The sequence below is a fragment of the Mauremys reevesii genome, linkage group 15 (genome assembly GCF_016161935.1).
Source record: "Mauremys reevesii isolate NIE-2019 linkage group 15, ASM1616193v1, whole genome shotgun sequence".
Lineage (NCBI taxonomy): Eukaryota > Metazoa > Chordata > Testudines > Geoemydidae > Mauremys > Mauremys reevesii.
The window spans coordinates 14,925,187-14,937,688 of NC_052637.1; the positions used below are offsets into that span (position 1 = coordinate 14,925,187).

General features: G+C 53.0%; 1 protein-coding gene across 1 annotated transcript in view; it reads right to left on the reverse strand.

Annotated features, from left to right (window-relative positions):
- Positions 1-2,157: 2,157 nt before the first annotated feature.
- LOC120383015 (butyrophilin subfamily 1 member A1-like) overlaps positions 2,158-12,502 on the reverse strand; it is a 48,340-nt gene continuing 37,995 nt past the window's right edge. Inside the window, exon 12 of the mRNA XM_039500611.1 lies at positions 2,158-2,789. Within this exon, the coding sequence (XP_039356545.1) occupies positions 2,224-2,789 (566 nt within the window). The 3' untranslated portion in view covers positions 2,158-2,223. The remainder of the gene's footprint in view (positions 2,790-12,502) is intronic.

Genomic DNA, 12,502 nt, shown 5'->3' on the forward strand with positions numbered 1-12,502 from the left:
TCACCACCTCAACCAAGCTTCACAATCATCATCATCACTGTGTACAGTATTAAATTGTTTGTTTAAAACTTATACTGTGTGTTGTGATACAGCATGGCCAGAGGGCAGCAGGAGAGTGTTACAAGGGAGCCTTATTCCCTGTAAGAGGAAGAAAGTTTGCTATAGATTAATTAGAGCACCTGAAGCCAATTAGAGCACCTGCAGTCAGTCACATGATAAAAAATCCTGCTTCAATCAGACAATGTGGGAGTTAGAGCAGAAAGGATTGGTGCTGGAGCAGAGAACAGTTTGAAGAGATGTAGAGGAATGTTTGGAGGAGTGCTGTGGTGGGCTAAGAAGTCCAAGACCCTAGGTAAGGGGCACCTGGCTTGTGCAGAGGGAGGGCAGGAAGCCCCCCACAAGCTGAAGGGCAGGAGAGGGAAGTAGCCCAGGGGAAGGAACCGCCAGTTCAAGTGGTTCACCATTATCCTCAGGGCCCCTGGGCTGGGACCTGGAGTAGAGGGCAGGTCCCACCCTCTCCATCACAAGATAACCATAGGGTATTTATTTTCAAATAATCAAGGTATGTTTAGGGCATGAATACATTTTCAAAACTGAATTATTACATTGAAAATGTTCATAATGCATCACATTTAAAACAAAAAGTAGTCCTAGCAATGCCATGCAATGTGCCTTCCATCATACTCTGCTCAGCTAGCTCTTCAGGAAATGAGGTTCAATTGCTAATTTCAAGGAATTAGACCAATCAGTCACTATTTGTACACAGCATCCAGGAAGGTGGCGGACAGAGAACCCAGAGGAACTGTGATGAATTTCCTGGAGCAACTTTATTTTCTTTGTACTCTAAACCTCACATGACAACAAAAATATCACCCTTTCAATTGATTTATGGCCGAGAAGAAAGGTTTCCCAATAAAGCTTCACCAAATTTCATGTTATGGGCCATTAAGTGCCAGCATCTTTAATACAATTAAGTTAATTTGTGATGATTCAGTAAAGGAGCACAACCCCTTCTCTATTTTTTTAACAAAAATACATTTGTTGCATCCTTAGAACCAAGAACATGAAGAGCCTGGCAGTACATTGAAATCAACAGTGGACACTGACAGTACATTGGCTGCAAATAATATTTCTAAAGAAAAATAAGCAAAAAAAAAAGGATATTGTTGAAGAGATTTCTATCTATAGGAAGATAATGTTTGAGGTTCGGGACCATGTTTTGTTAATTGATGTGAGAACAAGAAAGGAAGGGTCTTGTCTTGATTACCGATTATATGTGGCTAGAAAGTTAAAAATCATATGAATTAATGCTGACAGAAGTTCAAAGACTATTTCATAATCTTGTGTGAGTTAACTTAAATATATTGCTTAATTAATTCTATCATTTTTTCACCTATTAATTTTCAAAGGTGTAGTGCAGGAGGTGGGTGTACATGCCCTGCCTGCCAGAGAGAACCAGTCAAGACAATAAAGAGAGCGAGAGCAGCTGCACATGTGTAGTTGTGATGTTTATGACACATGTACATTGTATCTGAGCAACCCAGTCTAACAGTTTTTAATAATTATTTTGATAAGAGAATTATTTTGGATTTCCTGAAGTAACACAGTTGAAATACAAATGATGCTATGTAGAGAAGTTAAACCTCAATATAGATTTGAGGGGAAAATCAAAAAATAAATGTAAATAATTCCATTTCTAAAACTATATTTAGATGCTTGTTTCTGAAATACTGTTGAAATGTAAATGAAAATGTTTTTGTTTACAATAACAACAGTTTCTAATTTAGAATAATCTTTTTTTTTCATATTTTGCATTGAGATTTCACAGGGGTAGAACATTCTGGCAAGAGTGAATGATCCCCATCCTTCGCCATCTGCAACCCCTGGGCAGGGGACGGGGAAAGGTGAGGGCGGCAAAACCCACTAGCTGTCTAGCAGTTTTTCTTACCAGTATCGCCCTGTGCCAGGGATGGAGCAAACACAGGGGGAATGGGGGGGGGGAGATTTCTGGCTCCTTCCAGCAAGTGGGTCCCATTCACCCAGCCTGGGCTGGGGTTGCCAGGTGTCCAGGTTTCTATTCCATCTGAAAAGGGAAACTGGCAGCGTCCGGTCAGCACACACACACAAAGAAAATCCAGTTCCCTGCAGTAACCGGCCTCCACCACCAGGGGGTGGGAAGAGCAGCAGGGCTGGGAGGGGCCAGTCTGTGCCGCGGGGTCACTGTCAGGGACCGAGATTCCCTCTGGCCTGAGCTGGGACCGGGCAGATGATCAGGGGAGCCGCGTTTGTACCCCTAGCGTTGAGATAGGGACTGAAATAAGGGCGGAGCTTCCCGGAGAAGGTGCCAGTGAAAGTGAAGAGATGGGACCTGTCAGTCACATTGTAAAACGAGACCTCGCCCGCCTCATAGTCCAGGAAAATCCCCACCCGGCTGGGCCTGACGCTCACGGGGAGGGGGGTCCAGGAGGTGCGGGAGGTGCAGGCCTCGTATTCCCCATCCCTCAGCACCACGGCCCAGTGTCCATCCCCAGGTGTGGCTGTGACTTCCCCCTTCCTGCTCACAGTTTCCCTACAAACCCCCAGGTCCCAGCCTGTCTTGTCTCCCACCTCCACCTCCCAGTAATGCCTCCCGCCCGCGAACCCCTCAGCGCCCAGGACACAGACACAATAATCAAATCTCTCAGGGTTGTTGGGCAGATCCTGGCGTTTGTCTCCGTCTCTCACACGTTTCCGATCCTCAGACAGGACGAGGTTGGGATGAGCCGTGTCTGGATCCAGAGTCACGTCCACTGGGGAGAGAGTCACCGAGTCAGGGCCGGGGGCAGGGGCTGGTCACTAGGATCAAAGGGAAACTAACCTGCATCCCGTTAATCACTGGGGCAGAGCGGGGGGAGGGTTGTTGCCTGAGGGGAGTCAGGATCCATCTGCCTGTGAGGAAATGGCAGATGCCGGGGCAGCAGGTGGGAGGGTGTCAGTGGGGGAGGGGAGGGGAGAGCTTGATGCTGGGAGAGGAAAGGGGTGGGGCAGGTGACAGGGTAGTGGGGGAGGGGCAGAGGGGGCAGGCACAAGGGCAATGGGGGGCAAGAGGAGATGGCACAAGGAGGGCAGGGAGAGTGAAGGGGGCAGATTTGACAGGGTTGCAGGGGTGAGGGGTGGAGCAAGGGGGCAAGGGAAGGGGTGGGCACCAGGAGGACGGGGTGGGGAAGCGAACAGCAGGATCTAGGCGGTTGCAGGGGGAGGAGGGGTGGGTGCCAGGGCAGAAGAAGGGGACAGACCCCAGGGGCACAGAGAAGCAAGGGAAGTGGCGGGCACCAGGGGCACAGGGGTGTGAGGAAATGGGGGGAGCTCCAATGGGGTGGGGAGGAGGGGAGAGGCAGGTACTGAGAAGGCAGAGGGGGGTAGAAGGAGACGCTGGCACCAGGACGGAAAGGAGGGGGCAGGGGAAAGTGCAGGTGACAAGGGGAGGAAGGGGGGTGAGGGGTAGGACAGGTGACAGAGGGACATGGGGGGAAAAGGAATTGGCGTGTGAAATTGCAAGCCCGTTAGCGACAATTTTTAACGAATCTCTAAACTCGGGGGTTGTACCGTTTGACTGGAGATTAGCTAATATAGTTCCTATTTTCAAGAAGGGGAAAAAAAGTGACCCGGGTAACTACAGGCCTGTTAGTTTAACATCTGTAGTATGTAAAGTCATGGAAAAAATTTTAAAGGAGAGAATAGTTACGGACCTTGAGGTCAATGGCAATTGGAACAAATTACAACATGGTTTTACGAAAGGTAGATCGTGCCAAACCAACCTGATCTCCTTCTTTGAGAAAGTAACAGATTTTTTAGACAAGGGAAATGCGGTGGATCTAATATATCTTGATTTCAGTAAGGCGTTTGATACGGTACCGCATGAAGAATTACTGGTTAAATTGGAAAAGATGGGGATCGAAATGAAAATCCAGAGGTGGATAAGGAACTGGTTAAAGGGGAGAGTGCAGCGGGTCGTATTGAAAGGTGATCTGTCGGGTTGGGGGGAGGTTACCAGTGGAGTTCCTCAAGGTTCGGTTTTGGGTCCGATCTTATTCAATCTATTTATCACTGACCTTGGAACCAAAAGTAGGAGTGGGCTGATAAAGTTTGCGGATGACACGAAGTTGGGAGGTATTGCCAATTCGGAGAAGGATCGGGATATCCTCCAGGGAGATTTGGATGACCTTGTAAACTGGAGTATTAGTAACAGGATGAAATTCAATAGTGAGAAGTGTAAGGTTATGCATTTAGGGATGACTAACAGGAATTTTAGTTATAAGCTGGGGACGCACCAGTTGGAAGTAACGGAAGAGGAGAAGGACCTCGGAGTCCTGGTTGATCGCAGGATGACTATGAGTCGGCAATGTGATGTGGCCATTAAAAAAGCTAATGCGGTCTTGGGATGCATTAGGCGAGGTATTTCTAGTAGAGATAAGGAGGTGCTAGTCCCGTTATACAAGGCGTTGGTGAGACCTCATTTGGAGTACTGTGTGCAGTTTTGGTCTCCCATGTTTAAGAAGGATGAATTCAAACTGGAACGGGTACAAAGAAGGGCCACTAGAATGATCCGAGGAATGGAAAGCCTGTCGTATGAAAGGAGACTTGAGGAGCTCAGTTTGTTTTCCTTAACCAAAAGAAGGTTGAGAGGAGATATGATTGCTCTCTTTAAATATATCAGAGGGATAAATACCAGGGAGGGAGAGGAATTATTTCAGCTCAGTACTAATGTGGACACGAGAACAAATGGATATAAATTGGCAGTCGGGAAGTTTAGGCTTGAAATTAGACGAAGGTTTCTAACCATCAGGGGAGTGAAATTCTGGAACAGCCTACCGAGGGAAACAGTGGGGGCGAAGGACCTCTCTGGCTTTAAGATTAAGCTTGATAAGTTTATGGAGGGAATGGTTTGATAGGAGAACGTGATTTAGTCAATAGGTCAATAACGTGCGACCACTGGTAATTAGTACCGAGGGTCAATGTTGGGATATTGAAAGTCTTTTTCCTGAGTGTCTGGCTGGAGAGTCTTGCCCGCATGCTCGGGGTTCAGCTGATCGCCATATTTGGGGTCGGGAAGGAATTTTCCTCCAGGGTAGATTGGCAGTGGCCCTGGAGGTTTTTCGCCTTCCTCCGCAGCATGGGGCAGGGGTCGCTTGCTGGGGGATTATCTGCTACTTGAAGTCTTTAAATCAGGATTTGGGGACTTCAACAGCTGATCAAGGGAGAGAATTATTTCAGGAGTGGGTGGGTCAGCTTTTGTGGCCTGCATCTTGCGGGAGGTCAGACTAGATGATCATAATGGTCCCTTCTGATCTTAAGTTCTATGATTCTATGATTCTATGAAAAGTGTGGGGCAGACCACAGGGGGAAACAGGGGATGGAGAGAAGGGGCTGTCATCAAGGGGGGAGGAGCATGATGGTAGGGATGGGTGCTGGTGGGGCGGGGGAAGGGCTAGTCACCAGGAGGGATGTAAGGGCAGATGTGGGCAGATGTAAGGAGGGGAGACAGGAGACGGGTCAGCACCAGGGGGCAGGGGGGGGGCAGGGAAAAGGTGCACACCGGGGGGCACAGGGGTGTGGAGATGTGGGCACCAGGAGACAGAGGGAGGATGAGGGGAGGGGTGGGACCCAGACGTTAGGAAAGGGTGTGGGGAGGTGGGCACCAGGGGGCGGAGATTGGGGGAAGGAAGGTCTGACATCAGGGGCCCAAAGTGGGTCAAGGAAAGGGGTTTGCACCAGGCAGGCCGAGGGGCAAGGGAAGGGGCGGGCACCATGGAGGCAGATGGGGGTGAGGGTAGAGATGGGCCTCAGGGGGGCAGAGGAGTGAACAGAGGGGCTGGTACCAGGGCACTAGAGGGGGGTGAGGGGTGCAGGTGTCAGGGAGGCAGAGAGGGTGACAGGAGGGGCGGGGGGAGAACTAAGGGGAAGGTGGCAGGGGGCGGAGGTACCAGGGAAGAGGCAGGCACCAGGGGGTGGGGTGGGGCAAGGGAAGGGGCTTGTGCCAGAGGGTGAGGAGTGGGAGGGGGTCAGGGACAGGCACTGACGGGCCAGAGTGGGGGAGAGGTGGGCACTGGGGAGTAGTGGGGTGGCATGAGATGGGGCAGGCACGGGGCAAATGAAGATTGAGGGAAGGGGGGTCATCACGGGGTGGGAGGGCCCGGGACGGGGGGGGTGCCGGGGGGGCTCGAGGAGCGGGGGGCGCGGGGTGAGAGTCGGGGGGGCGCGGGGACAAGCAGGTGGGCAGGCAGTGATGGGGCCGGGGAGGGGCAGGTACCAGGGGGACAGTCGTGCGGCATGGAAAGGGGCAGGCACTGTGGCCAACAAGGGGCAAGAGGAGGCATTGGGGAGTGCAGGGGGCAAGGTAAGAGGGGGGTGCCAGAGGGGCAGGGAGAGGGGCAGGTGCTGGGCGACAGAAGGGGAAAGGATGGGGCAGGCAAAAGGAAGGAAGGGGGAGGGAGCAGTAGGTGCTAGGAGCAGGATGGTGTGAAAGCAGGGGTAGGCACCAGGGAGGCAGGGAATGGAGCCATGGATGATGGGGGCAGAGGATGGTGTGGGGGGGACACCAGAGAGGAAGGGGGAGGGGCAGGTGACAGGGGGATTGAGGGGGGTGAGCAGAGGGGCAGACACAAGGAGGGCTGAGGGAGGAGGGGTGGGCACCAGGGGGCAGAGAGGGGTGAGGGGAGAGGCAGGGCAGGTGGGTAGAGGGTGTTAGGAGACGGGCTTGTGGTTATGGGTCAATAATTACGGGGTCATTGGAGCAGGGGAGCTGGACTCTGGGTTCCCAGATGGAGCCCGACCCACTGGGCTGCAGAGTCATTCTCACTCCCACGCTCTGGCCCAGTGCCCATGGCAGTGTTTAGACACAGGAGGCGTCTTCAGCAGGAGAGATTGAGGAAGCCCCACGTCAGACACTGAGAGCCCAGCAGTTCCAGCCTTCACCTGAGGGGGGAGACTCCCATTCCAATTCCGGCCCCACATATCACAGGGTGGGAATTGAACCTGGGGCTCCCAGCTGAGGGCACAGCCACTGGGCTAAAGGCTAGAAGGGAAGCAGTGGCACCTTCTTCTGTTCATTCAAACCATTCAGCAAACTCAACATGGATTTGCAAAGTTTCAGTCGATCCAAAATAATATATTGCAGCAAATAAACTATTTGTCCAAAACATTTCACCCAGCTCCACTTCAAACCTGTCTGAGCAACTTAGGAGCCCAAACCCCAATGACTTGCAGTGAGTGACTGTCAACATCCCCAGCAACGCAGAGTTATGGGCTCAGGACATCGGCTATGAAACACCCCAGAGCTGCAGTTAAATTTGCCCTGGGTAGGAAAATTCCCCACCCCCACGCAACTCCTGATCTCACCCCAAAAACCAGGCTGAAAATGGAGTCTCAGCTCCAGCCTGAACTCTCTGCTCAGAGCGATTTGTCCCCTGGACTCTGCGAGCAGCACAGACCCTCTGCAGCTGCACCTGGGCATCTTCCCAGAGAGGATAATGGTCATCGAGCCCATCTCAAAGTCCCACAGCTCTGGTGTCTCCATCTAACGACTGCACCAGCCACCCCTCTCGCTCTCATTAACCGGCCCTGGGTCAGACACGCTGGGAACTTTCACACCCAGACTCTGGAGACACTTTGGGTTTGTCTACACAGCCCATGGCAGCGAGTCTCAGAGACAAGAGAACAGACTGAGGTTTGTGGGGCTCCTGCTATGGTGCTAAAAAGAGCCGTACAGACCTTCTGGCTCAGGGTGGAGCTGGGGCTCTGAAGCCCAGAGAGTAAGTGGGGTCTTCAAACCCAGGCTCCAGCCCCAGACACAACATCTACACAGCTGTGTTTAATGCTGTAGCACAAACCCCACAAGCCGATGTCTGTCACCCCAGCTCTGACACTTGCCCAGGAGGGCTGACAGAGCAGCACGGCACTGACACCTTCCATGCCGGAGGGACATTAGCTCTCCCAAGCTGGTGGCTGGAGGGCCAGCAACAGCAACAGCCAAGGGTTTTCCAGCTCCCATTGCTGGAAGTGCCCAGGCACCCACAGTGACTGGAACGCGTCATCCTGACCCACCACAGACAGGGCTGGTCCAATGCTGTGCACTGACTGTGGGCAGGACGGGCACATAAGATGGGGCTGCCTCCAGGAGCAAGGACAGGGAGACTGGCCTGGTTTCCCAGAACACTCGGGGAACAGGGGAGTCCCAGGTTTATTAAATACAAATAAATGTACCCCATGTACCATGGGGAGGTCAGGCCCATGACTGTGGGAACCCCATTTTGGGCTGGAAAGAGTGAACCCCTCCCTCCCAGGATTAATTTGTTTTGACTGCAGGAAAAAAGGACACATAAAAAGATGCTGCTCTACAAGAACTTTGGATTTGGGGCAGAGAGGCTGTTGCTATGGGGCAGTGAGAGTTTCTAGTACTAGGTAAAATGGATTGCTAAGAAAGCAGGCCTTAGGGTATAAGCTTCAGAGGGTACGTCTTCACTACCCGCCATATCGGCGGGTAGTAATCGATTTCTCGGGGATCGATATATCGCGTCTCATCTAGACACGATATATCGATCCCCGAACGCGCTCCTGTCGACTCCGGAACTCCACCAACCCGAACGGTGGTAGCGGAGTCGACATGGGGAGCCGCAGACATCGATCCCGCGCTGTGAGGACGGTAGGTAATTCGATATAAGATACTTCGACTTCAGCTACTTTATTCACGTAGCTGAAGTTGCGTATCTTCGATCGATTTTCCCCCGTAGTGTAGACCAGCCCAGAGGGAGAGGCCATCCATGGGTTTCAGACGTCCCTCTGCTTACCAGGGATACCTTAGCCTCACTCCCAGATTCAAAGCTTCGGAACTGGGGGCATTTGAGTAGCTTCCCTCAAGAACCTGAAAGGACTCCCTTGGAAAATGATCCAACCAGCGGCTCTAGTGGACAGCCAGCTCTCTGGGCCAGGGAAGCTGGGGCAGAAGCTAAATGTGATTCAGCATTTCTGGTGGTCCCAGGAGTGGGGTGTGACAAGAGCTTTGACAAGGTTATTGAACAGCTCTGTAATTTGCAGGCCCAGGTGCGGGTTTTCTTACTGAAACTGGCCAAGTAACCAGGGGCGGCTCTAGTGATTTCGCCGCCCCAAGCACGGCGGCACACCGCGGGGGGCGCTCTGCCGGTTGCCGGTCCCGCAGATACACCGAAGCCGCTGGACCAGCGGACCCTCCGCATGCACGCCTGCGGGAGGTCTGATGGAGCCACCTGCCACCCTCCCGGCGACTGGCAGAGCACCCCCCGCGGCATGCCGTCCCAAGTACACGCCTGGCGTGCTGGGATCTGGAGCCGGCCCTGCAAGTAACAGGAGCCAACCCAGTGACCAGAGGACAGGCAGAAGGAGCTACTCACAGAGTAGGAGAGAAGCCACCAGGTTGTGGTTATGGAGAGCAAACAGGTCAAGGCACTGAAAAAGAAACAGGGTTTTCAGCAGAAGATTCTGTTCTAGCTCCCAAGAAGCCAGGCCATTGGAGATAAAGCTCTAGCACCTGTGTAAGTGAAGGACTGATGAGATTATTCAAATAGAGGAGAAACTCACAGCTGCTGAATGTACCAAGCACCAGACACCACCCCATAGGGAGGAAGTGGCAGCTGGAATTGCCAATACCCCTGGTCAAGGAACCCTGGCCCTAGAGGAGAAGCAGCACCTGGAGACCAGAATAGTTCAGCCATTGGAGGTGCAGTAAGAGGAGGCCCTAAGATATAAACCTTGGTATCAGAGGCCTGGTATGAGGCCTGAGGCCTAAACTAAAGTAATGGTCAAGACTTTGCTAACATAAAGCAAAGTTAAGCTGTGAGCCAGAGAGGCAGGTCCTGCTCACAGAAGCTGGCAAGAAAAGGGCTGATGCTGCAAGAAGATACATACCTAAAAGGTACTGAACACTAGATATCAGAACATTCACATACTTGCACATTCCACACAGATAACAAAGAACAGGCTGGCCCATCCCAATGACAGGGCCAAAAGGGTAATATGATGGATAGAGTTGTTTTGTTCGAACCAACATGTACAAGGTGAGAGGCGGCACCTTACTACGTAGAGGGGTTGTACCTTGCTATGTAGAAAGGTTGCACCTCATACGTCAGGAGTGATGTGTAACTTGTTTGTACCTGTGTATAAGAATGCATCCCTGGGGCAGTGTCTTTGTCCGGTCTAGGGGGCAGTGGAAAGTCCCGTCACTGACTGAGCCGGGTCCATTGCCAAGAGGCACCTATTAGTAGTATGCCCGGTAGACTAAGTACTCTACGGGGAACTGCAATTTGTGTCCGAATCGCAATAAACCTGGTCGACGTGCCTTTGTACCTTACTAGACTCTGTGGTCATTGGGGGTTCTTTTCGGGTCTGCTGTGTCAGCTATCTGCAGAGCTGGAGCAGCACACAGAGGGAACACACAGACGCAGCTGAGTGCTATCAACAAGGAGAAAGCAGAGCACCACGCCGGTAGAACTCTGACAACACTTCTGACAGTGACCACAGAGTCTAGTAAGGTGTGTTAATATATTTGTAAACAGGGCCGCCCAGAGGGGGGCGCAAGTGGGGCAATTTGCTGCAGGGGCCCCCAAGAGAGTTTTTCAGGGACCCTGGAGCGGGGTCCTTCACTCACTCCAGGGCCCCCGGAAAACTCTTGTGGGGCCTGGCCCCCCCGGAGCTTCTTCCGCTCCAGGTCATTGTCAGCAATTTGGCGGTGGGGGGGGGTCCTTCCACTCCGGGGCGGAAGGACCCCCCGCCGCTGAATTACTCCCGAAGTGCAGGGTCTTCGGCAGTAATTCAGCGGCGAGGGGCTCCCACTGTGGGTCTTCGGGGCACTTTGGCGGCGGGTCCCAGACCCCTCGCCGCCCAATTACCGCCAAAGCGGGGGCCTCCGCCGCCGAAGATCCCCAGGCCCCCTGAATCCTCTGGGTGGCCCTGTTTGTAAATATAAAAAAAGAGTTTGTATAGTGTGAGTGTTGGAGCTGTGCACAGTGGGGTTCCCAACCATGTAATGATTTAAATACTGGGACTGATCTTGGGACAAAAAACGGTCAGCCCTCAAAGTGAGAACTACAAATTTGTAAGTAATCAATATAGACTGTCTAGATCGGGCTACAGGCCCCCTCACACCCACTGCCGTCCCCTTCACTGGCTCCACTCCTTGTCCCCACCCCCAGGCTCTGCCCTGCCCACCCCTCATCCAACACCTGCTGCTGCTTCCCCACTACCAGCCCCACTCACTCTCCTTCTCCCTTTGCTCCCTTCGCCCGCTACACCCCGAACAAACTCCCTGCTGCTGAGCATCATCCAGCCACCTCCTCCTCCTTCCTGCCTCAGAACCCCCTGCTCTCACCTGGCTTCCCAGCTCCCACTGCCCCCCACGCTCCTGTGCTGGTTTAATTCACACACCCAGGCACAGGGCACTAGCACAGCGCATATGAGCAAGATCCATGTCCTATGGTGGCACATGAGACCCAATCTCTGTGACAGTCCCCTGGCCTTACGGGGCTCTGCTCCCCAAGCTCTCCCCCATCACTGCCCATCCCTGGCCAGTCCAGTGTCCTGTCTGTTATCGGGGTAGTGAACAGATGCTCTTGTGGGTAAAGTGCTGACCTAGGAACCAGCAGATCTAGGCCCAGCTTTGTCACAGCAGGGGGGAGTCAGGGCTTGTGGTCCCTGGGAGGGGGGCTGATGGGAGGCTTCTCCTCTTTCCCTTGGAAGCAGGCGTGAAAGTAACTTAAATTTCTTAGGTACTGTCCTATGGCAACCGCCCCTTGGGGAGGGGTCTCAGGGCAGGGGGTTGGGGCAGCGCCACCTAGGGACTGTGTGTGCTGGCTCGGGCTGGGGCCTCACCCCTCTGTCCCTGGTTGTCTGGCACTGGGGCCGGGGGCCACGGGGGAGGGTGGTAGAAGGAGAGGGAGCGAGCAGAAGGGGAGGATGGGCTGCCCATGCCCAGCACTGCTGAGTGTTGCCCTGCTGGCAGCATCCAGAGCCCTGCCCCCAGCTGGCCAATCTCTTACCGGTGCGCTGCACCGGGGCACCCCGGCTCACTTTCACCTCTGCTTGGAAGTAACTTTAAGGACTTGTTGACATGGGGAAAAGCCATGAGTAGCTAATGCAGAACAGCTAATCAGCACTAGGTGCCTGTGCAGACACTCTGATTCCATGCTAAGAGTGCCCTTGTCTGCTTTGAGTTAATCCCCATTGGAAGATACAAGTGGAGAATATTCCACACTAGCTACTCTGGGCTCTTCCCCATGAATTCCCCACGCTGAGAAGCCCTAAGTATTGGGACAGGTTTAAATTCCTTGTTTCTCACCCCAGCAACCCTTCTAGAGCCACCAGCTGCCCCTCTGCCCTCCATCCACTCTCTGCCACTGAACCCAGCAGGGCTGGATAAGCTCATCGGCTGGATGTTTCTGCCAAAAAATATTCAGTATTGAGCTAAACAATGTATTAACTAAGGCCTATAAAATAG